Raw genomic sequence first — 23,495 nt, forward strand, 5'->3', positions numbered from 1 at the left:
AGACAGTGTACAAACCTTTTGTAGCTTCTCTCTCTCTTCTACTTCATATCTCATCATGCTCTTCTCTGCTTCCAGTTGATGCAGCTGTTCCATTAAGGTGTCTTTCTCCCTCTGTAAGTCATCATAATCCTCCCTCTGCCTAGTTGCTTGTTGTTTGACATTATTCAAATACTCAGTTAGTCCACCAATAATACCTTCTAATTCTTCTTTCAGCTGTTCATTGGCTGCAGCTTTTCCTAAAATAATTGTCACCAATTGCAATTTATTCAAATTAGTAATTGTAGATTGCATTTCAGACAGGTAAGCTACCATGATTTACAAATGTTTAGGGTGTTAGTACAATTCTTTACCAAAACTTGTCAGAGTCATTGTCTATTTTTAAAAAAGCTTGTGCAAGAAATTTTTGTTTCTATGAAAAACAAAATATTCTTATCAAACAAATCTTTCAATGTACAGTTTTTTTTTCTTCTAATGTAATCTACAGTACAGTTCTCGCGGAAGCTTTGGCTTTTGTGGCATCATTGTCGCCTACGCGTTGCTTCATTGTCGCCTCAGCATCGCATCATTGTGGCATCAGCTTCGCGTCATTGACAATTGAAGCTGTGTTCGCCTCGCTTATTCTGTGGCATCATCGTGGCCTCAGCTCCGCAGTCTCATGGCATCAACATGGCATCAGCTTCAAAGTATTGCGACATGAGTATGACCTCATTATTTTCACACGGAAAGGCAGTAGAGTAAAAAAAAAAACACATGTACAGAAGTTCGATATGTAATCGATTTGAAATTCAAGGCGGTAAGGGGAATAAAATATGACCAAGAGTAAAATGACATTTTAAAAATATATCTTGTTTAATTATTTAATGTTGCGAGTATTGGGTACCAAAAACTTTGTGAAGTACATTGCAATCTGCAAGGTAACGAGTGTCATATTGACTGCAAGGAAAATCGTGATAAATTTAAATCACACGATGCAATTGTCGTTCGGATACAACGCAATTTGCTACACGAAATGAAACTGTTCTTGTTATAAAATTACCTTATTTTTGTTCATTTTATTTGCTGGTAAGAGAACAGATTCAGATTCCTCATTTTGGTGGTATTTTTCTGTGTTTCGTTTAGTTTTAGCAGAGTCCGATCCCATGCCTGGACTACTAATACATGCAAAACACACGTACGTCGCCTGGTGCACCGGCGTTGTCGCCTGCCATCTTGATACAAAGTTCCAAAACAAGTGCGTACATTTCTAACTATGATTGGATGGTTGTGGTGGAGTCGGTCTGGTATAATTTGACATCCAATTTTCAAAATTAAGTCACGATCAGTGACCTAAGCTCGACCTATACGTACTTTAAAAGTATTCTCACAAAAAATATTTTCAAATAAAAACGAGCCACATGCCCTGTAAAAAATTGAATAGCACTTGACATGCAGAAATAATTTATTGGGCTTCAGAAAAAAAACATGTCTAGTGGTGCCCAGTCGATGAACAATTTGAAACCTAAAATACACACGGAAGTCATTCGATACTGAATATCATCGACCCAATCTGGTTTACCTTATTTCTCAACTTGCAAAACTGATTTGTACTTCAGCCCAGTTTTTTTTCTTCTCTTTTTGAACTGAGGTCAAATCCCGGCCGTTTGTCAAAATATACAGATGTTTTTTAGTGAATAATTGTGAAGCCTGTCGCAGCACAAACAAACTATGCGAATCGACGCAGGAGATTGGATGGTACGACGACCCTTAAATTAGCGTCAAATATGCTTTGTCACAACATCATTGATTGGCTGAGAGTCACCTGATCGGAGCACACAACCTGGGTCACAGAACCATATTTGTCCGTATTATCAACGGGACTTTGCGAGAGAACCACACCCACACTTTCAACCATTTTTAGCGCGGAAGTTGCCAACAAATGTCGAAAAACTCGTGAATTTTATGGATTTGAATAAAATAAAGCGAGCGATTGGTAAGACTGGTTAATAATATATCCCTCGATGCTCTTCGATTTTTTTAAAATTTTATTTCAAGGTGAGAAATAGATAATTGAAGTTCCATCGTTTTCAAGGCGACTGGTTCACCGCGACAACTCTATGCCGTGTTGTAGTTTCGCGAGCTAAAACAAAAATATAGATATAATAAATATTACTTGTTTAATTATTTGGTTTTACAGCCCGCAAATTAAGGAACATCATCCTCATGAATTACAATAAATAAATGCTGATTGTGTTGAATGACAGACGTCGGGACTGTTTGGAGAAACCAACGGGGATATTCCAAATAAATTATTGGGACACGGTCGGTAGACATTTCAAACAAATGAAATTATTAACGAAAGACGAGATTTTTACAGATATTTACGAACATACTGTCATACCAAATACATGCAAAATTGACAAATACACAAAGAGATATTAGGTTTTATTTTAGCCTTAGAAATATTTTCTTTCACTCAGTCCATGCGTGGGACTTCTATTTAGCTTCATTGTCCTTCGGCTTGTCTTCTCCTTGGGGAAATAATAATTATACAAATCGTAAACTCAACACAGTCAGGAAAAGAAACCCAGACAACCATGTCGTACTTCTGTTGAAATACATTTTGTAGCAGTGCGTCACGTCAGAATTAGTTGTTTAAAATAAAATAGTCAATCCCAGCCAAATCTAGGTCAAAGGGTCGGATTGCGTGCATATAATTATTGATAGTTAAAACAAAAAGTATTTGAACTTTTGATGGTTGTTCAACATCTATGCACAGTTACTAAACTAGTAACCGTGATCTATGAAAACCAGAAAATTGTTAGTAGTCCGAATTTTTGCACAGTCGAAAATAAAGCGGAAATTCAACAAGCGGTCGCAAAAGCGAGCGATTGAAAAGCGGAAGCGGGCGAGAGCTTGGGCGAAATGAGTTCTGTACTTCTTTGTTGATGAAGCGATGCTGATGCCACATTGTCGCCATAATGAGGCCACAATGAAGCGAAGCGATGACCACCTCAACTTTTTATGTCGTGACATTGAAGCAGCGCTGAAGCCATAACAATGCCATAATGATACGATGCTGAAGCAAAGCTGACGCTGAAGTGAAGCCAAAGCTTCCGCGAGAACTGTACTGTAATGCAACACTTGACCTTCATGAAATGAGGTATTTTATCAAGTTTAAATAAAGATTAAATCAAATCTAATCGAAGCCATGTACATACACAACTAATTTTTATCTGTGAAAATATTAGGGAACCACCTTAGTTAATGACAGACAAGTTGACTAGGGTGTCAGACAACATGTATATTAAACAAATTGGAGTAGAGTAGAGAATGGTTAAATTTGAGTTGGACTAATAAGGAAAGGGTTGAGTGGTAGATAAACTAGAAAAGAGGGGTTGAGAGTTAAACACTGAAAGAGGGTTGGGTGGTAGAGAGCTGTCCTGACCTACCTTCTTGTAGCTGTTGTTCTAACTTCCTAATATCTGCAGTTTCCTTATCGATCCTTGCTAGCATCTCATCTAACTCCCTTTGTAAAGCTTCATACTGATCATTAGCAAGTCGTAATTGCTGCCGTCGACTAGCAACTTGTGCTTTAACATTAGCCTGTAAATACACCAAAACATGATTGTTAAAAATTGGTCTTAACTAAGAAGTTGCTTGTTGTTTTGTCCTTCCATATTCAAGTGTAAACTTTGAAAGAAGTGAGATGAAATTCTTGAATTGGGTGATAACCTTTGTGTTCATAACAAGTTTGAATGATGTTTTCATGCAATTCACATGGCATATATAATACCACAGACGTCTCGATACTATGATCCTACGTACATATTGCGGATGGTCTTCACCGAGTTTCTCCATTTCTATCAACAAATCTGCTATTGTTTTCTCTTCTCTCTGCATATAATGCTTAGTACGACCCATTTCATCTTCAATCTCACTGGCTCTATCTCTCAATGTATTCACTGTTCGCATCTTTTTAGCTAATCTATTTCTAATTTGTTGTTTGTCTTCCTCTGTTAGCTGCAAATAAAATAATAATTATTTTTATCTCTGCCTTGCGTGTATCATGTGAAGCAATTATAGTAGAGAAGATACATCTCTGCCTCACGCGTATCTTGTGAAGCAATTATAGTAGAGAAGATACATCTCTGCCTCACGCGTATCATGTGAAGCAATTATAGTAGAGAAGATACATCTCTGCCTCACGTGTATCATGTGAAGCAATTATAGTAGAGAAGATACATCTCTGCTTCACGTGTATCATGTGAAGCAATTATAGTAGAGAAGATACATCTCTGCCTCACGTGTATCATGTGAAGCAATTATAGTAGAGAAGACACATCTCTGCCTCACGTGTATCATGTGAAGCAATTATAGTAGAGAAGATACATCTCTGCCTCGCGCGTATCATGTGAAGCAATTATAGTAGAGAAGATACATCTCTGCCTCACGTGTGTCATGTGAAGCAATTATAGTAGAGAAGATACATCTCTGCTTCACGTGTATCATGTGAAGCAATTATAGTAGAGAAGATACACTTCTGTCTCACGCGTATCATGTGAAGCAATTATAGTAGAGAAGACACATCTCTGCCTCACGTGTATCATGTGAAGCAATTATAGTAGAGAAGATACATCTCTGCCTCGCGCGTATCATGTGAAGCAATTATAGTAGAGAAGATACATCTCTGCCTCACGTGTGTCATGTGAAGCAATTATAGTAGAGAAGATACATCTCTGCCTCACGTGTGTCATGTGAAGCAATTATAGTAGAGAAGATACATCTCTGCCTCACGTGTATCATGTGAAGCAATTATAGTAGAGAAGATACATCTCTGCCTCACGTGTGTCATGTGAAGCAATTATAGTAGAGAAGATACATCTCTGCCTCGCGTGTATCATGTGAAGCAATTATAGTAGAGAAGATACATCTCTGCCTTGCGTGTATCATGTGAAGCAATTATAGTAGAGAAGATACATCTCTGCCTCGCGTGTATCATGTGAAGCAATTATAGTAGAGAAGATACATCTCTGCCTCACGCATATCATGTGAAGCAATTATAGTAGAGAAGATACATCTCTGCCTTGCGTGTATCATGTGAAGCAATTATAGTAGAGAAGATACATCTCTGCCTCGCGTGTATCATGTGAAGCAATTATAGTAGAGAAGATACATCTCTGCCTCACGTGTATCATGTGAAGCAATTATAGTAGAGAAGATACATCTCTGCCTCGCGTGTATCATGTGAAGCAATTATAGTAGAGAAGATACATCTCTGCCTCGCGTGTATCATGTGAAGCAATTATAGTAGAGAAGATACACCTCTGCCTCACGCATATCATGTGAAGCAATTATAGTAGAGAAGATACATCTCTGCCTTGCGTGTATCATGTGAAGCAATTATAGTAGAGAAGATACATCTCTGCCTCACGCGTATCATGTGAAGCAATTATAGTAGAGAAGATACATCTCTGCCTCGCGTGTATCATGTGAAGCAATTATAGTAGAGAAGATACATCTCTGCCTCACGTGTATCATGTGAAGCAATTATAGTAGAGAAGATACATCTCTGCCTCACGCGTATCATGTGAAGCAATTATAGTAGAGAAGATACATCTCTGCCTCGCGTGTATCATGTGAAGCAATTATAGTAGAGAAGATACATCTCTGCCTCACGTGTATCATGTGAAGCAATTATAGTAGAGAAGATACATCTCTGCCTCACGTGTATCATGTGAAGCAATTATAGTAGAGAAGACACATCTCTGCCTCACGCGTATCATGTGAAGCAATTATAGTAGAGAAGATACATCTCTGCCTTGCGTGTATCATGTGAAGCAATTATAGTAGAGAAGATACATCTCTGCCTCGCGCGTATCATGTGAAGCAATTATGGTAGAGAAGATACATCTCTGCCTCACGCGTATCATGTGAAGCAATTATAGTAGAGAAGATACATCTCTGCCTCGCGCGTATCATGTGAAGCAATTATAGTAGAGAAGATACATCTCTGCCTCACGCGTATCTTGTGAAGCAATTATAGTAGAGAAGATACATCTCTGCCTCGCGCGTATCATGTGAAGCAATTATAGTAGAGAAGATACATCTCTGCCTCGCGCGTATCATGTGAAGCAATTATAGTAGAGAAGATACATCTCTGCCTTGCGTGTATCATGTGAAGCAATTATAGTAGAGAAGATACATCTCTGCCTTGCGTGTATCATGTGAAGCAATTATAGTAGAGAAGATACATCTCTGCCTCACGCGTATCTTGTGAAGCAATTATAGTAGAGAAGATACATCTCTGCCTCGCGTGTATCATGTGAAGCAATTATAGTAGAGAAGATACATCTCTGCCTCGCGCGTATCATGTGAAGCAATTATAGTAGAGAAGATACATCTCTGCCTTGCGTGTATCATGTGAAGCAATTATAGTAGAGAAGATACATCTCTGCCTCACGTGTATCATGTGAAGCAATTATAGTAGAGAAGATACATCTCTGCCTCACGTGTATCATGTGAAGCAATTATAGTAGAGAAGATACATCTCTGCCTCACGCGTATCTTGTGAAGCAATTATAGTAGAGAAGACACATCTCTGCCTCACGTGTATCATGTGAAGCAATTATAGTAGAGAAGATACATCTCTGCCTCACGCGTATCATGTGAAGCAATTATAGTAGAGAAGATACATCTCTGCCTCACGCGTATCATGTGAAGCAATTATAGTAGAGAAGATACATCTCTGCCTCGCGCGTATCATGTGAAGCAATTATAGTAGAGAAGATACATCTCTGCCTCACGCGTATCATGTGAAGCAATTATAGTAGAGAAGATACATCTCTGCCTCACGCGTATCATGTGAAGCAATTATAGTAGAGAAGACACATCTCTGCCTCACGTGTATCATGTGAAGCAATTATAGTAGAGAAGATACATCTCTGCCTCGCGTGTATCATGTGAAGCAATTATAGTAGAGAAGATACATCTCTGCCTCACGTGTATCATGTGAAGCAATTATAGTAGAGAAGACACATCTCTGCCTCGCGTGTATCATGTGAAGCAATTATAGATGAGAAGACACATCTCTGCCTCGCGTGTATCATGTGAAGCAATTATAGTAGAGAAGATACATCTCTGCCTCGCGTGTATCATGTGAAGCAATTATAGTAGAGAAGATACATCTCTGCCTCACGCGTATCATGTGAAGCAATTGTAGTAGAGAAGATACATCTCTGCCTCACGTGTATCATGTGAAGCAATTATAGTAGAGAAGATACATCTCTGCCTCGCGTGTATCATGTGAAGCAATTATAGTAGAGAAGATACATCTCTGCCTCACGCGTATCATGTGAAGCAATTATGGTAGAGAAGATACATCTCTGCCTCGCGTGTGTCATGTGAAGCAATTATAGTAGAGAAGATACATCTCTGCCTCACGTGTGTCATGTGAAGCAATTATAGTAGAGAAGATACATCTCTGCTTCACGTGTATCATGTGAAGCAATTATAGTAGAGAAGATACACTTCTGTCTCACGCGTATCATGTGAAGCAATTATAGTAGAGAAGATACATCTCTGCCTCGCGTGTATCATGTGAAGCAATTATAGTAGAGAAGATACATGTACATCTCTGCCTCACGCGTATCATGTGAAGCAATTATAGTAGAGAAGATACATCTCTGCCTCGCGTGTGTCATGTGAAGCAATTATAGTGGAGAAGATACACCTCTGCCTCACGCATATCATGTGAAGCAATTATAGTAGAGAAGATACATCTCTGCCTCGCGTGTATCATGTGAAGCAATTATAGTAGAGAAGATACATCTCTGCCTCACGCATATCATGTGAAGCAATTATAGTAGAGAAGATACATCTCTGCCTCACGTGTATCATGTGAAGCAATTATAGTAGAGAAGATACACTTCTGCCTCACGCGTATCATGTGAAGCAATTATAGTAGAGAAGATACATCTCTGCCTCACGTGTATCATGTGAAGCAATTATAGTAGAGAAGATACATCTCTGCCTCACGTGTATCATGTGAAGCAATTATAGTAGAGAAGACACATCTCTGCCTCACGCGTATCATGTGAAGCAATTATAGTAGAGAAGATACATCTCTGCCTTGCGTGTATCATGTGAAGCAATTATAGTAGAGAAGATACATCTCTGCCTCGCGCGTATCATGTGAAGCAATTATGGTAGAGAAAATACATCTCTGCCTCACGCGTATCATGTGAAGCAATTATGGTAGAGAAGATACATCTCTGCCTCGCGTGTATCATGTGAAGCAATTATAGTAGAGAAGATACATCTCTGCCTCGCGTGTATCATGTGAAGCAATTATAGTAGAGAAGATACATCTCTGCCTCACGTGTATCATGTGAAGCAATTATAGTAGAGAAGATACATCTCTGCCTCACGTGTATCATGTGAAGCAATTATAGTAGAGAAGATACATCTCTGCCTCACGCATATCATGTGAAGCAATTATAGTAGAGAAGATACACTTCTGCCTCACGCGTATCATGTGAAGCAATTATGGTAGAGAAGATACATCTCTGCCTCACGCGTATCATGTGAAGCAATTATGGTAGAGAAGATACATCTCTGCCTCACGTGTATCATGTGAAGCAATTATAGTAGAGAAGATACACTTCTGCCTCACGCGTATCATGTGAAGCAATTATGGTAGAGAAGATACATCTCTGCCTCACGCGTATCATGTGAAGCAATTATGGTAGAGAAGATACATCTCTGCCTCGCGTGTATCATGTGAAGCAATTATAGTAGAGAAGATACATCTCTGCCTCACGCGTATCTTGTGAAGCAATTATAGTAGAGAAGATACATCTCTGCCTCGCGTGTATCATGTGAAGCAATTATAGTAGAGAAGATACATCTCTGCCTCGCGCGTATCATGTGAAGCAATTATAGTAGAGAAGATACATCTCTGCCTTGCGTGTATCATGTGAAGCAATTATAGTAGAGAAGATACATCTCTGCCTCACGTGTATCATGTGAAGCAATTATAGTAGAGAAGATACATCTCTGCCTCACGTGTATCATGTGAAGCAATTATAGTAGAGAAGATACATCTCTGCCTCACGCGTATCTTGTGAAGCAATTATAGTAGAGAAGACACATCTCTGCCTCACGTGTATCATGTGAAGCAATTATAGTAGAGAAGATACATCTCTGCCTCACGCGTATCATGTGAAGCAATTATAGTAGAGAAGATACATCTCTGCCTCACGCGTATCATGTGAAGCAATTATAGTAGAGAAGATACATCTCTGCCTCGCGCGTATCATGTGAAGCAATTATAGTAGAGAAGATACATCTCTGCCTCACGCGTATCATGTGAAGCAATTATAGTAGAGAAGATACATCTCTGCCTCACGCGTATCATGTGAAGCAATTATAGTAGAGAAGACACATCTCTGCCTCACGTGTATCATGTGAAGCAATTATAGTAGAGAAGATACATCTCTGCCTCGCGTGTATCATGTGAAGCAATTATAGTAGAGAAGATACATCTCTGCCTCACGTGTATCATGTGAAGCAATTATAGTAGAGAAGACACATCTCTGCCTCGCGTGTATCATGTGAAGCAATTATAGATGAGAAGACACATCTCTGCCTCGCGTGTATCATGTGAAGCAATTATAGTAGAGAAGATACATCTCTGCCTCGCGTGTATCATGTGAAGCAATTATAGTAGAGAAGATACATCTCTGCCTCACGCGTATCATGTGAAGCAATTGTAGTAGAGAAGATACATCTCTGCCTCACGTGTATCATGTGAAGCAATTATAGTAGAGAAGATACATCTCTGCCTCGCGTGTATCATGTGAAGCAATTATAGTAGAGAAGATACATCTCTGCCTCACGCGTATCATGTGAAGCAATTATGGTAGAGAAGATACATCTCTGCCTCGCGTGTGTCATGTGAAGCAATTATAGTAGAGAAGATACATCTCTGCCTCACGTGTGTCATGTGAAGCAATTATAGTAGAGAAGATACATCTCTGCTTCACGTGTATCATGTGAAGCAATTATAGTAGAGAAGATACACTTCTGTCTCACGCGTATCATGTGAAGCAATTATAGTAGAGAAGATACATCTCTGCCTCGCGTGTATCATGTGAAGCAATTATAGTAGAGAAGATACATGTACATCTCTGCCTCACGCGTATCATGTGAAGCAATTATAGTAGAGAAGATACATCTCTGCCTCGCGTGTGTCATGTGAAGCAATTATAGTGGAGAAGATACACCTCTGCCTCACGCATATCATGTGAAGCAATTATAGTAGAGAAGATACATCTCTGCCTCGCGTGTATCATGTGAAGCAATTATAGTAGAGAAGATACATCTCTGCCTCACGCATATCATGTGAAGCAATTATAGTAGAGAAGATACATCTCTGCCTCACGTGTATCATGTGAAGCAATTATAGTAGAGAAGATACACTTCTGCCTCACGCGTATCATGTGAAGCAATTATAGTAGAGAAGATACATCTCTGCCTCACGTGTATCATGTGAAGCAATTATAGTAGAGAAGATACATCTCTGCCTCACGTGTATCATGTGAAGCAATTATAGTAGAGAAGACACATCTCTGCCTCACGCGTATCATGTGAAGCAATTATAGTAGAGAAGATACATCTCTGCCTTGCGTGTATCATGTGAAGCAATTATAGTAGAGAAGATACATCTCTGCCTCGCGCGTATCATGTGAAGCAATTATGGTAGAGAAAATACATCTCTGCCTCACGCGTATCATGTGAAGCAATTATGGTAGAGAAGATACATCTCTGCCTCGCGTGTATCATGTGAAGCAATTATAGTAGAGAAGATACATCTCTGCCTCGCGTGTATCATGTGAAGCAATTATAGTAGAGAAGATACATCTCTGCCTCACGTGTATCATGTGAAGCAATTATAGTAGAGAAGATACATCTCTGCCTCACGTGTATCATGTGAAGCAATTATAGTAGAGAAGATACATCTCTGCCTCACGCATATCATGTGAAGCAATTATAGTAGAGAAGATACACTTCTGCCTCACGCGTATCATGTGAAGCAATTATGGTAGAGAAGATACATCTCTGCCTCACGCGTATCATGTGAAGCAATTATGGTAGAGAAGATACATCTCTGCCTCACGTGTATCATGTGAAGCAATTATAGTAGAGAAGATACACTTCTGCCTCACGCGTATCATGTGAAGCAATTATGGTAGAGAAGATACATCTCTGCCTCACGCGTATCATGTGAAGCAATTATGGTAGAGAAGATACATCTCTGCCTCGCGTGTATCATGTGAAGCAATTATAGTAGAGAAGATACATCTCTGCCTTGCGTGTATCATGTGAAGCAATTATAGTAGAGAAGATACATCTCTGCCTCACGCGTATCATGTGAAGCAATTATAGTAGAGAAGATACATCTCTGCCTCACGTGTATCATGTGAAGCAATTATAGTAGAGAAGATACATCTCTGCCTCGCGTGTATCATGTGAAGCAATTATAGTAGAGAAGATACATCTCTGTCTCACGTGTATCATGTGAAGCAATTATAGTAGAGAAGATACATCTCTGCCTCATGTGTATCATGTGAAGCAATTATAGTAGAGAAGATACATCTCTGTCTCACGCATATCATGTGAAGCAATTATAGTAGAGAAGATACATCTCTGCCTTAATTATTACTTGATGCTCAATCAACATTTCACCAAACATTGAATTTCCCAGCAACAGCATGACATACATGGTAACCTAGCAACAAATCTGAACTTGTCTGAGGTTGATACTCACTGGTCTTTGAGGGGTGGCTTGTGCAATCCGTCTTAGTTCCTGAGTAGCATCTAGTATTTGCTGTTCTGTGTTGTGTAATTCATCCTGTAGTTTGAGCAGTCGTTCTTGTGCTGTAAACATCAATAATATTTAATATACATGTATACAGGTATTTATAACACAGAATAGTTAATGTTTAGATTCTGCCCTTGGACTGTGGTTCTCTATTAGACAGAGTCTAGTATCTGAATTAATGAGCCTAAATGGCTGGACTGTAGTTACCTTTTCCAATATTCTGTTCTTTATCCACTAGCTGGTTGTCTAATGCCTGATGAATTCTGTCCTTTATTTGTTGGTTCATAGGATTAGCATCAGGTTCATCATAATTCAGCTTCTGTACCGTAACTGGTTGTGCTTTATTCAATAGAAACTTTTCACCAGCCGTGCCACTTCTTTTATACCTTGCTTTACCTATGTATGGACTTTCTTCCAAACCACCTTCATCCCCAGACTGCAGTATAAATCAAAACATATTCACTACAGGTTGTTTTGAAAACAATTCTATTCATCAATTTCAAAAATTATTCAGAATATAGTTATCTACAACTTACCTGAGATAGCTGTGGAAATTGTCCTAATGATTCAAACTTAGCATCTATTTTATAGAATGCAAGTTCTTGTTCTAGTCTGTAATGTTTCTGACATGCTTTGGTTAATTCTGAGGTCTTTCTCTTCAACTGAAGGAAAATAAAATAGCAGTGAAATAATATAAACACTAATTTACGTATCGAGCAGAACAAAGATAAAACAAACTATGGACACCAGTAAATTTAGTACCCACAACTTGTTACATTAAAATGTTAGAACCTGTTGATTCTACATTTCATACTAGTAGTTTAGGATGTGGGCCACATTAGACTGGCAAAGTCGGGAATTCTTTCTTGTTTTACAAAAAGAAATAATTAATTGTTCTTTTAGTCCTTTTAGCGTAATCGCGAAAACTGACCTGACCGCTAAAGAAATCCCGACTGGACGCATCTGCGGGCATTTGACTGCTATTAATTATTCATGATGTCATTGACTATTCATGAGTGGGTGTGTGAAAGTAAACATGACCTTTGATTGGTTGATTCGATTCGATCGCAGAGATGTATACTTTAACTTTCTAAATGCAAAGGCGATACTTTCATTCATGTTTAATACTGAAAACAAGTCAATTTAAAATGTCCAATGTATATAAGTAGTGTTTCAAAATCGCCGGGACCTCAGAAGTGAAAGGTCACGTACATTAACATAGATAATATATGACGTATACTGCTGCATTTTGATTCATTGTCAATGCTAGTCAACAACTTGTAATTAGCATAATCACCGGAGTGATTCCGCTTCGGTTTTCACTTCAACGCAGGGGGTCGCCTGCAGATGCGTCCTGTCGGGATTTCTTTCGCGGTCACGCTAGTTTTTTGCGACCACATTGAAAAGGCTTAATTGACATTTATTTATATTTGTGTTTGTAAAACAAAAAAGAATTCCCAACTTTGCCAGTCTACACTGGCAAGTGAAGTTTTTATAGATACATGTATAAACACAAAAACTAACTAAAGCAACATATAAACTGTAAGAATACTCTGACATGATATGGCTTGAGTCCCATATTCAGTGCTAGGGTGCCATAAACAGGAATAAATGCAAAATAAATATGACTACATCCTGGACACAACAGTAGGTAATTTACACAAATGCATTTTCTATCCCGGCTCAGAAGAGGAGATTTTAAAAGAATATAACTGTATTCAAAATGTATACAAGTGTGTATACTTATTAATACATAACATGAATTGTAGTGAAATGAGGTGTATTATACAGTAATACAGGTAAAAGTATTACTGTTGATTTACCAATTAATTTTTTCACGCAGTGATTCTTACCAATTCATCTTTTGTTTCTAACTCTTTCTGTAACTCTTTTATTGTTCTCTTACTGTCCTTTTCTTTCTTTTTCAACTCATCAACTCGTTCATCTTTGTGTTTGATTTCTGTCAATGACTTAGTTTTCTCTTCTTCTAAATTTCGCGACTTCTTTTCTTGTTTCTCCAGCCGATCTGCTAAGTTCTCAATTTCCTCTGTAGTGAAACACAGTATGGGTCACTTGATCATACATCAATCACTCATGCATGTTTCATTCTTGCATACACATTACTCGTATAGTGTCTTCCATTCTGGAATTACTAATTCATGACGAGTTATATTATGGATGAATCGATATGTGCATTCCCCTGCCAGCATACAATTACTAACCTTGTTCAAATCTTTCCTGTGCTGCCTGCCTTTCCTTTATGTCAACAGATTGGCCGTCTAATATTTCTAATGTTCTGAGTTGAAAGACAATGAACAATCTTGAGTGAGGAAGCACACATAGAGGGTTATCCGAAACATTCAGTTGCACCATATCTTTCAAAGGCCGCAGTCGGGAGATTTCTTGCAGCTGGAATAGAGAGAGAAATGCAATACTGAGACATATATACAGGATGGGATATGAAGAGAAATGCAATGCTGAAATATATATACAGAATGGAATATAGAAAGAAATGCAATGCTGAGATATATATACAGAATGTAATATAGAGAGAAATGCAATACTGAGATATATATACAGGATGGAATATAGAGAGAAATGCAATGCTGCGATATATATATAGGATGGGATATGAAGAGAAATGCAATGCTGAGATATATATACAGAATGGAATATAGAAAGAAATGCAATACTGAGATATATATATATATATATATATATATACAGAATGGAATATAGAGAGAAATGCAATACTGAAATATATATATAGGATGGGATATGAAGAGAAATGCAATGCTGAGATATACCGTACTCGACCGCGTTAGCGCCCATGCCCGGGCAAGCGCCCACCCCCACTTTTGCGCAATTTTTATATTTGAGGTCACATTCGGCAAAGCGCCCACCCCTTCAAAATGCGACTAATTTAAAACTTGGTCTTGCGTAACGAATCTTGGTAATCATTATTATATGATATTGATCGCTGTGAACATGTTGTGAATGCGTAAGAACACGGTAACCGTGCGTAAACTATGCTTCGACAATGACCTGTTAATACAAGTAAAATGCAATAAATATTTCATGCCATATAAAGTTCACTACTCAAAAATGGCTAGATACTAGTTTTTTGAAAAACCATGTCGTTTATTCGCTGAAATCAATTCCAACAGATCGTACTTCGACATCGATTATTCACTTCCGCATTGCGTTACCGGAAAGTCTTCGGGAATGTTCCAAAGAATTGCGTCAGTACAACACAGCTTTCTGATTAGTTAATAACCAACTTGACCCATTAGGTCAAAGGATGCTGCTGTAGGTCAAATCTGCAATTGCATCATGGCAGAAAGTGATTTTCATCGAGAGTTTGCGTACGACCCAACAACTACGTCAGTGGAAATAATACGACAATTTTGACTTTGACTCTGTTCCAACAGACTCAAATGTTTTTAATTCCGTAAATTATGGAGGTACGTAATTAATATTGTAATAAAATGTGCGTATTTTTTGTGATCATTTCTGTTTCTTCATTGTGAAAATCAATGACGACGCAACTAATTTACTAATTTGATTTTCCCTCAAAGACGTAATCTGTCACTTGATGAATCAAAATTTTCATTTGCACTCTTTTTCGAGGGGGGTGCTCGGGTAAGCGCCCACCCCTACAAAATCGTGATTTTCTGAGTTGAGGCCCCTGGGCGCTAACGCGGTCGAGTACGGTATATACAGAATGGAATATAGAAAGAAATGCAATGCTGAGATATATATACAGGATGGGATATAGAGAGAAATGCAATGCTAAGATATATATACAGGATGGGATATAGGGAGAAATGCAATGCTGAGATATATATACAGGATGGGATATAGAGAGAAATGCAATGCTGAGATATATATACAGGATGGGATATAGAGAGAAATGCAATGCTGAGATATATATACAGGATGGGATATAGGGAGAAATGCAATGCTGAGATATATATACAGGATGGGATATAGAGAGAAATGCAATGCTGAGATATATATACAGGATGGGATATAGGGAGAAATGCAATGCTGAGATATATATACAGGATGGGATATAGAGAGAAATGCAATGCTGAGATATATATACAGGATGGAATATGGAGAGAAATGCAATGCTGAGATATATATACAGGATGGGATATATATACAAACGCAATACTGAGATATATATACAGGATGGGACATGGAGAGAAATGCAATGCTGAGATATATATACAGGATGGAATATAGGGAGAAATGCAATGCTGAGATATATATACAGGATGGGATATATATACAAACGCAATACTGAGATATATATACAGGATGGGACATGGAGAGAAATGCAATGCTGAGATATATATACAGGATGGGATATAGGGAGAAATGCAATGCTGAGATATATATACAGGATAGTATATGGAGAGAAATGCAATGCTGATTTATATATACAGGTTGGGATATGGAGAGAAATGCAATACTGAGATATATACAATACTTACAGTTGCCAGTTTATTTTTAGCAATTCTGAAGGTCTGCAATTCCTTGAGTTTCTTTGCCAGCCATGTAGGGATATGTTCAATTTGGTTACCAGTTAAATTGAGTACTTGTAAATGTACAAGATTCTCCAATCCTTCTATTTTTGTGATACAGTTGAAACTCAAATTCAGCTCCCTTAACTTGGTGAGTTTGTCAAGTTTTTCAATCTTTTCGATGATGTTGCAACTTAGACTCAAGACTTGTAAACGCCGAAGTAATTCAAGATTTTCAATATACTGAAATTTAGAATAGGGATATATGTACACATTACTAGAGTCACAATGGTGCAGAATGCAAATGAGTCTCTTCTCTGGGTCCCCACTCCCAGGTCTCTGTGCTGTTCAATTTTTTTATTTATGTGTGATCCGGTTTTTACAATTTTATTGTGAGATTCGGTGACAAGGCTTTTATTTTATTTTTGTACTTATTATTGAATGGCAAACAGTCAACATTTGATAGTCCCTGTTAATTAAATAGTAAACAAGTAGCCTGTCGGCTGAGATAGCTCCGCTGTTAGCAATGCACATTTCAATTAAAGAACTGAAGATATCATTAGACAATTAATACAATATGTATAGTATCAAAGCAATCAGACTTGCCGTTTTCAACAAGAATTAAAAAATACCACTTTTTACCAAAAATGACAAAAATATTCATCAAAATTAGAGAATTGAAGATATCAACATGAAATGAACAAACCTAAGAGAGATCTACCCAAGGTACATATACACCAAGTATCAAAGCATTCATGCTTATAGTTTTCAAGAAGAAGTCGGAAAAGTAAAACACAGACACGAACGACAAACGATGACAAACGATGACTCATATGATAAGCTCCGCTCGACAAAGTCGACAGAGCAGCTAAAAAGGCTTTGCCATCTTAAATCAGATCGTGAAACAAATGGATGTGATCAGCAGTGCAAATTTACATTTTTACCAATATCATGTTAAAATGGACTTGGCTGAGATCATAAACTGGTTAAAAATATACCATTAATTTTCACTGCTAGAAATTTGACACTCCATGTTGTATGACCCCAGAGAAATTTTCACTTCCACAAAATTTCACTGTTACACAAAATTTATGAAAGTTCGTCTTTTGAGAAATTAAAGCAGTTTACAACAGTTATGTTGTTTGAACAAGTTTGAACAAAATCCGGTTCCGGAATGGCAGAAATGATTGATTCATAAATTTGCCACCAAATGAATACCACTTTTGAATAGTGTGATGTCAGTTTTTGGTTGAGAACATCCTCATAATAGTGGATGTGTATATAATGTCTGATTTGTGGTTCTCACCTTGATTTTCTTACCACCTTCTTTAGACAATGTGAGATTCAATGATAAGATCTGATCCAGAGACTCCTCCTTAGCTAATTTCTTGATAAGTGTTTCTGTGATGTATCTTACTAAATTTCTGGGAGCTTTACCATCTACATGAATAAACACAATAGCATTAGTTTGTGATATCTTTTCATTAAGCATATACAAAAGTGGTTGACAGCAAAGACTTATCAGAGAGTGATTCAGAAACATCAGTGTAACACATAATAAGTAAAATACAAACATTGTTGTACCTTTCACATTATCTGCTGAATGAGGAGAGAGGATTCCTCTACGATTCAATGATGTATCTGATTCTGCATGAGGAAGAAGTATCGGAGATTCACGTCTTGTGGCATATTTTTGTGTTGGTGTTAGTCTCCCGCCAGAACGGTTCATCCTGATGAACTTTGTCTTCTGTGGATAAGTAACAGTCCTGTTTGTAAATAAAGCACCACCTGAAACAAAGACAATATTCAAGATATTATTATTTCTGAATGCTAATTTGAGGAAAATCTTAATTTGTTAGTAGGTAATTGTGCCTGACCGGGTAAGGTTTGTCATGAAGGCCATTATGAGAGTAAGATTGTCATACAATGTATTGTTTGTAATTATGTAACATACAGACCCGCCATTTGAGCATTTTAAAACAAAAAAACATTCCATAGTGACTTGAGAACAGATTAAATTTTATATGACCAAACCCATTTTAGTCAAATTTTATTTATTTCACGATAAATTTACTCCAGGGCAATGTAAGGATATTTATTTGAGTTGGGGTCACCAGCCTACTTTTCAAGAAAATGTTGGTTGCATTTTATAGATAGATTTTGGCAATAATATAATGCTTACTACGGCATAGATATTCTGTCATATGTTAAATTGTAGGCTGGTGATATAGGCTGAAAAAATCATATATCGTGATTGATAGGGTACCTTTTATTGTTTTGAATTATTTCTCAAAAATCTTGGTTTTCAAAATAGCGATTTTTGAAAAATGTTTCTCACAATATGTCACTGTAAGATACAAATGAATAGAATTTCATAGTGCTATGAGACAATAGCTCCAAGGTTGCACCAATAAACATTGTCATGGGATTTATGACCAGGCTTCTACCTTAATTAGTTTTTATGTATGTAAATATTTGTTTTCAATGAGCAAAAGAGCGAGTGGTTTACTCAATGGGGGGGGTGGGTGGGGGGGGGGTGTTCTCATTTGTCCTATGTAGAAGATCCCTTCATGAATTGACTACTTAGATTGATGTAGTGTTACTGGTAAGGCAGGATTTGCAAACACCAGATATCACTTCTTGGTTTTAACCTTTGAGTTCCATATATCATTCAATTGTTTTATTAATTGTTGTGAATGCTCTGATTTCCTCTTGTGCAGTACACTGACTTATGTAGGTGTGTAAATGAACTTTGTGCCATCTATAATGTTATTGTTATATAATGTCCATTGTACTGTATTGAAATCCCTAATAAGTCAGTGCTTTTTATTTTACATACTTTGCTCTAGTGGAAAAGTCTGGTCTTTTCTGATGCATATTTAAACCAATCGAAGCATAGAGAATATTTACAAAATGCACTTAAAGTGCCTGTGCAATGCCCACCCTCACGTTTCCCATTTTAGATCTGTGTCCCACTGAAAAGGGTAGTTATTGATTTTTTTGCTGAAAATGATTACTGGTATCTAAGTAAATTTGGGATATTTCTTGTGTTGTAGCCACGCCCACCTATCGTGAAACGGTCGACTATTTCCGGATAACCGATTCTCGCCGAAAGTGCGCCACCAAATGACAAAATGTGAGAGGAAGTCATACCCCTGAGCCGTAATAACACTGGTCGTTCAGTATACTTTTAAACGATATACATTTTTCAGTCGGCGTTTTTTCTTTTTTTTTTTTTTTTTTTGTCTATTTTATTATTTTTTTTGAGAGAGGTTTTAGATGTTGTGTTGTGGGCAGTTGCAGTGAAACGTATAGCCATAATGAAACGTATAGCCATAACCTTAGATTCATTCAACTGTCCTTGTCCAAAAAAAAGAAACGACTAGGTTTAAAGAGAAACGCCGACAACGTAAACCTGGCGCAACACTTTTGAAAGAAATAGATTCCCGACCAGCCCATGATCACCGAGGCGGATTTCAGAAGAGAGAGAGAGACGTCCGGCAAGTGTTTCAAATCAGTTAACTTTTTTGCGATCCTAATTATCGTTTTATAGAGACCATTTAGTCCCTGTTAAGTAAAAGGTAGCAATAATTTTGACAGTGACACGAAAACGAAGCGTCGGACAAACAGGAAATTACACAGCCCTCACACACTGCAGTGTTCTCCCCAGGAATTTAAACCACTGTGGCGGCCTAATTTGCATATCATTTACATAATAATAGAAATTGACCAAAGCATATTTACACCCACACAATAAACAACATATATTTTCAAAAACAATGTGGCAGATATTTATTTGCTTTACACAGTGTTATAAACACTTTTATTTTGGGCATTTTTGTAATATTAATGAGCTCCGTCACAGTGCAATTTTTTTTTTTTTTTGAGTCAAAAAATTACGTTTCACAACTTAGAAGAGTTTGAATTTAAAAATGAAACATTCTCGATATGCAAATGCTGCAGACTAAAAAGAAACAAATAAATTGTAAAAGGTTAAATGAAACTCAACTGAAACGTTTCAGCCAGGATTATGTTCAAGACTTTCATGACCACATAATTATTTGGCGGATTGCTGGTTATTATTCCGACCATCAGCTTCTACAACGTTTACATTTACAGTAAATGAACGAAGAAATAACACTTCCAAACAATCATCTAAGTTACAACGTGACATAACTTACTTCGCGATGTTATACACCGGTTATACCAATAATTTCTCTTACTCAGTCATGATGCCATGCAAAAATTAAATACTTCTTTTTTTATATGAAAAAAACGTAAAATTTGAACTAGTTTTATCGAGAGAAATTATTTTTGATCACTCGATCACTGTGAAAAACACAGACCTGCCATGATAGCTGAGACGCGTTAGTTGACCGCATGTGTCCTTTGACCCGGTGGGTCAAAAACGCCATTAACCAATCAGAATGCCGCATGGTAATGCCGGTAGAACCCGAAAATTACATTGCGGAAGTAAAGCGATGTCGTAGCACGATGTGTTGGTATGGATTTCAAATGAAAACTGCATGATGGTTTTCGAAAAAAGTGATTAGTAATTTTTGAAAGGTAAAAGAAGTCTTGAAAGAAGAATTTTTACATGATTCACGATGATAACAGTTCAAATGTATTTTACCCAATCACGCATTAAACACGGTTTTTTTTCTTGAGTAGCGTAAACTGATCGTGAACTCCGCTTTGCCCATGTTACATCGGGGTGAAATTGATTTTGAATGAATTTTAGCTATCAATCTAAAGACTGCATCTATTGTCAGAAAATATTTACTTACAAAGAGGTGCTAATTTTACAAAATTGACTTGTATTGTTTAAAGCCGATACCACATCGCACGACTATGTCTATTGTTTACAAATTATTATCCACGACTGGCAGGATGCTTGTCGGTCGGTACGTAAGTATAATAACAATATGACAATAGTCGGACGCGTTTCCGAGGTGGTCGCTAATTTTGAGTGCCGGTCGGGCCGACCAGCGTGACGAGATCCCCAATGAAAAAAGCATTGTGGCGGTCTTGCTAATCACCGTGGCGGTGTCAGACCGGTGTGGCGGCAAATCGAAGCACTGTGGCGGGACCGCCACGCTGTTTACATCCTGGGGAGAACACTGCACTGCTAACTGTTTTCATTTTCGAAGGCTAAAAGTTTCTGAATTGTTTGGTGATTGGTGTTGAATGTCGAATTCACACCTCTGTTCTTTTTTACCTCCATGCTTGCAGCTTGATCTGCGTAATATGGATCAAGCTAACTCAAATCCACTCTGAATTTATCTGTATGTGTGTCGATCTCGATTATTTTTGTTATCCAATTAAACGCCGCTTTTAACACACTTGCCCTCGCCGTGACCCGACGCGTTCACCTATTTCAACAAAATGTCAATTTATTTCCACGCGGCTGTCATTTATTTAGTAACTGTGATTTGTCGTTTTTTTAATTATTTTATAGTGATCACTATAGTCTAATGTTTAGAATGTCAAAATATGTTTTCTTTTATTTTAATTTTGAAAGTTTTACTCAGACAATCGATGAAATAAAACAGTGTAGTGACGTGCCTAGTAACCTGCTAAATAACGAGATAATTCCGACATCAAATTCTATTTTGTCCAGCAACAGTGTACAAACGTGCGCCGGTGTCGGTGACGATCACGGTGATCAGCTAACACCAGAACGGACATATTTCGCATCTAACTCAACCCCATGCAACAAAAATTGATACTATGTGTTCATTATGGTCCATTCTTCCTCGACGAACAAGTACATAAGTGACAATATAGTCAAAGACGAGAAAACTGCACAAGAAATTTGCCTTATTTACACGTATCGGCACTGCAAGGTGCCATGCGACTTCCCCTTCTGATGTCACAAGGGGAATTTCTGTATGCAAATGAGAAGCTAATGGGGAGCGTCGTTTTAAAATACACAAAAATAAAGTTGCCGTAGACTGAGTTTAAAACACATTTTTTCACTTAAACATAATTCATGCTTAGAAACATAAAAATTAATAATATTTATGTATCAATTGATAATTTTAGGCGTGAAAATAGCAGCCATTTCACAGGCACTTTAAAGGCAGGAATACTTGTCAATACAGGACATACACAAAATACTTCTCAAAAAATATACGAGTTACTCTGATAAATAGAAACACCTTTGTAATAAGTAAGTGTAGGTGCTACTAAAAAGGCATATTGTAGTCCTTTTGGCTCTTGAATCCTTGACTTACTATACTCATCCACTCAGCACTCAGGGCACTCAGCTTCAAAAATTATGTTTTTCAGGAGTTAGTCCAACACTTCCTCTGAAAAAAATTATGCAAATGACAATAGTTCACCATATAAGAGGGAAATATTACGTCTCTTTGGGGAAAATAAAACTGAGACATCATTGATTTCGTAGCAGTGTTCTCCACGGGTTGAAAATTTAATGTGAGCACCGAAAGCGCGTAGCCACGAGTAAGGGTCTTTAGATGCAATCTGCAATTTCCTAGGCGTAAATCTCAGCATCCTCAATGCAATTTTCCATCATAAAATGCACCGGCAATAGAAAAATCAATAAGATTTTTTTAATCTTACTTAAACTACAAAAACAAATTAATCGCCCCGACTGCGCCAGTCTATTGCTTACCTAACACGTTGACTTAGGTTAACGCCATGTTAAGATCGAGTTAGAACCATGCCAATGCCTCGTTAACGCAGGTTAGCTTTGCGTTAACGCAAGCAGCTCATTAACTTTGATAGCTTTGTTTGCATGCAAATGAAGAGAACTATAGTGTTCTGTGTTATGTGATCGCATGTGCAACAAAGCTGGTCAAAAAGACTCAGTCTGTAAACTCCAGTATTTGAATTTGGGCGAACGTTTTACAGTTTTAATAAAAAAATAAAACTAAGTATTTTATTTATGTCCAATGTCATTTTGATTACATAAAAAATATATAATTATATAAAAAAAATGACCTAGTCACGTTGCAACATAGTTATTTAGAATAATACAGTACTAAATACAAAGTATCATTTTTTTGCTTACGTCGTTGGCAAAAATGTGTGCATTTAGTTCACACGCGATTCGGTAAAATACTGACTAATGTAAAGTC

General features: G+C 37.5%; 2 protein-coding genes across 7 annotated transcripts in view; one reads left to right on the forward strand and one right to left on the reverse strand.

Annotated features, from left to right (window-relative positions):
* Positions 1-23,495, reverse strand: part of LOC102801418 (centriolin-like) — a 204,129-nt gene that overhangs the window by 168,846 nt on the left and 11,788 nt on the right. For all 6 annotated transcript variants that reach the window (XM_085493889.1, XM_085493887.1, XM_085493886.1 and 3 more), the window contains exons 2-12: positions 17,977-18,180; positions 17,699-17,832; positions 16,363-16,635; positions 14,083-14,269; positions 13,714-13,907; positions 12,397-12,522; positions 12,068-12,296; positions 11,807-11,916; positions 3,805-3,999; positions 3,429-3,582; positions 16-236 (exon numbers count right to left, since the gene is read on the reverse strand). In XM_085493889.1, the coding sequence (XP_085350015.1) occupies positions 16-236; positions 3,429-3,582; positions 3,805-3,999; positions 11,807-11,916; positions 12,068-12,296; positions 12,397-12,522; positions 13,714-13,907; positions 14,083-14,269; positions 16,363-16,635; positions 17,699-17,832; positions 17,977-18,121 (1,968 nt within the window). In that variant the 5' untranslated portion in view covers positions 18,122-18,180. The remainder of the gene's footprint in view (positions 1-15; positions 237-3,428; positions 3,583-3,804; positions 4,000-11,806; positions 11,917-12,067; positions 12,297-12,396; positions 12,523-13,713; positions 13,908-14,082; positions 14,270-16,362; positions 16,636-17,698; positions 17,833-17,976; positions 18,181-23,495) is intronic.
* Positions 1-23,495, forward strand: part of LOC100378319 (haloacid dehalogenase-like hydrolase domain-containing protein 3) — a 148,018-nt gene that overhangs the window by 71,584 nt on the left and 52,939 nt on the right. The window lies entirely within an intron of this gene.

Source organism: Saccoglossus kowalevskii, chromosome 19 (assembly GCF_978046115.1).
Source record: "Saccoglossus kowalevskii chromosome 19, keSacKowa6.1, whole genome shotgun sequence".
Taxonomy (NCBI): Eukaryota; Metazoa; Hemichordata; class Enteropneusta; family Harrimaniidae; genus Saccoglossus; species Saccoglossus kowalevskii.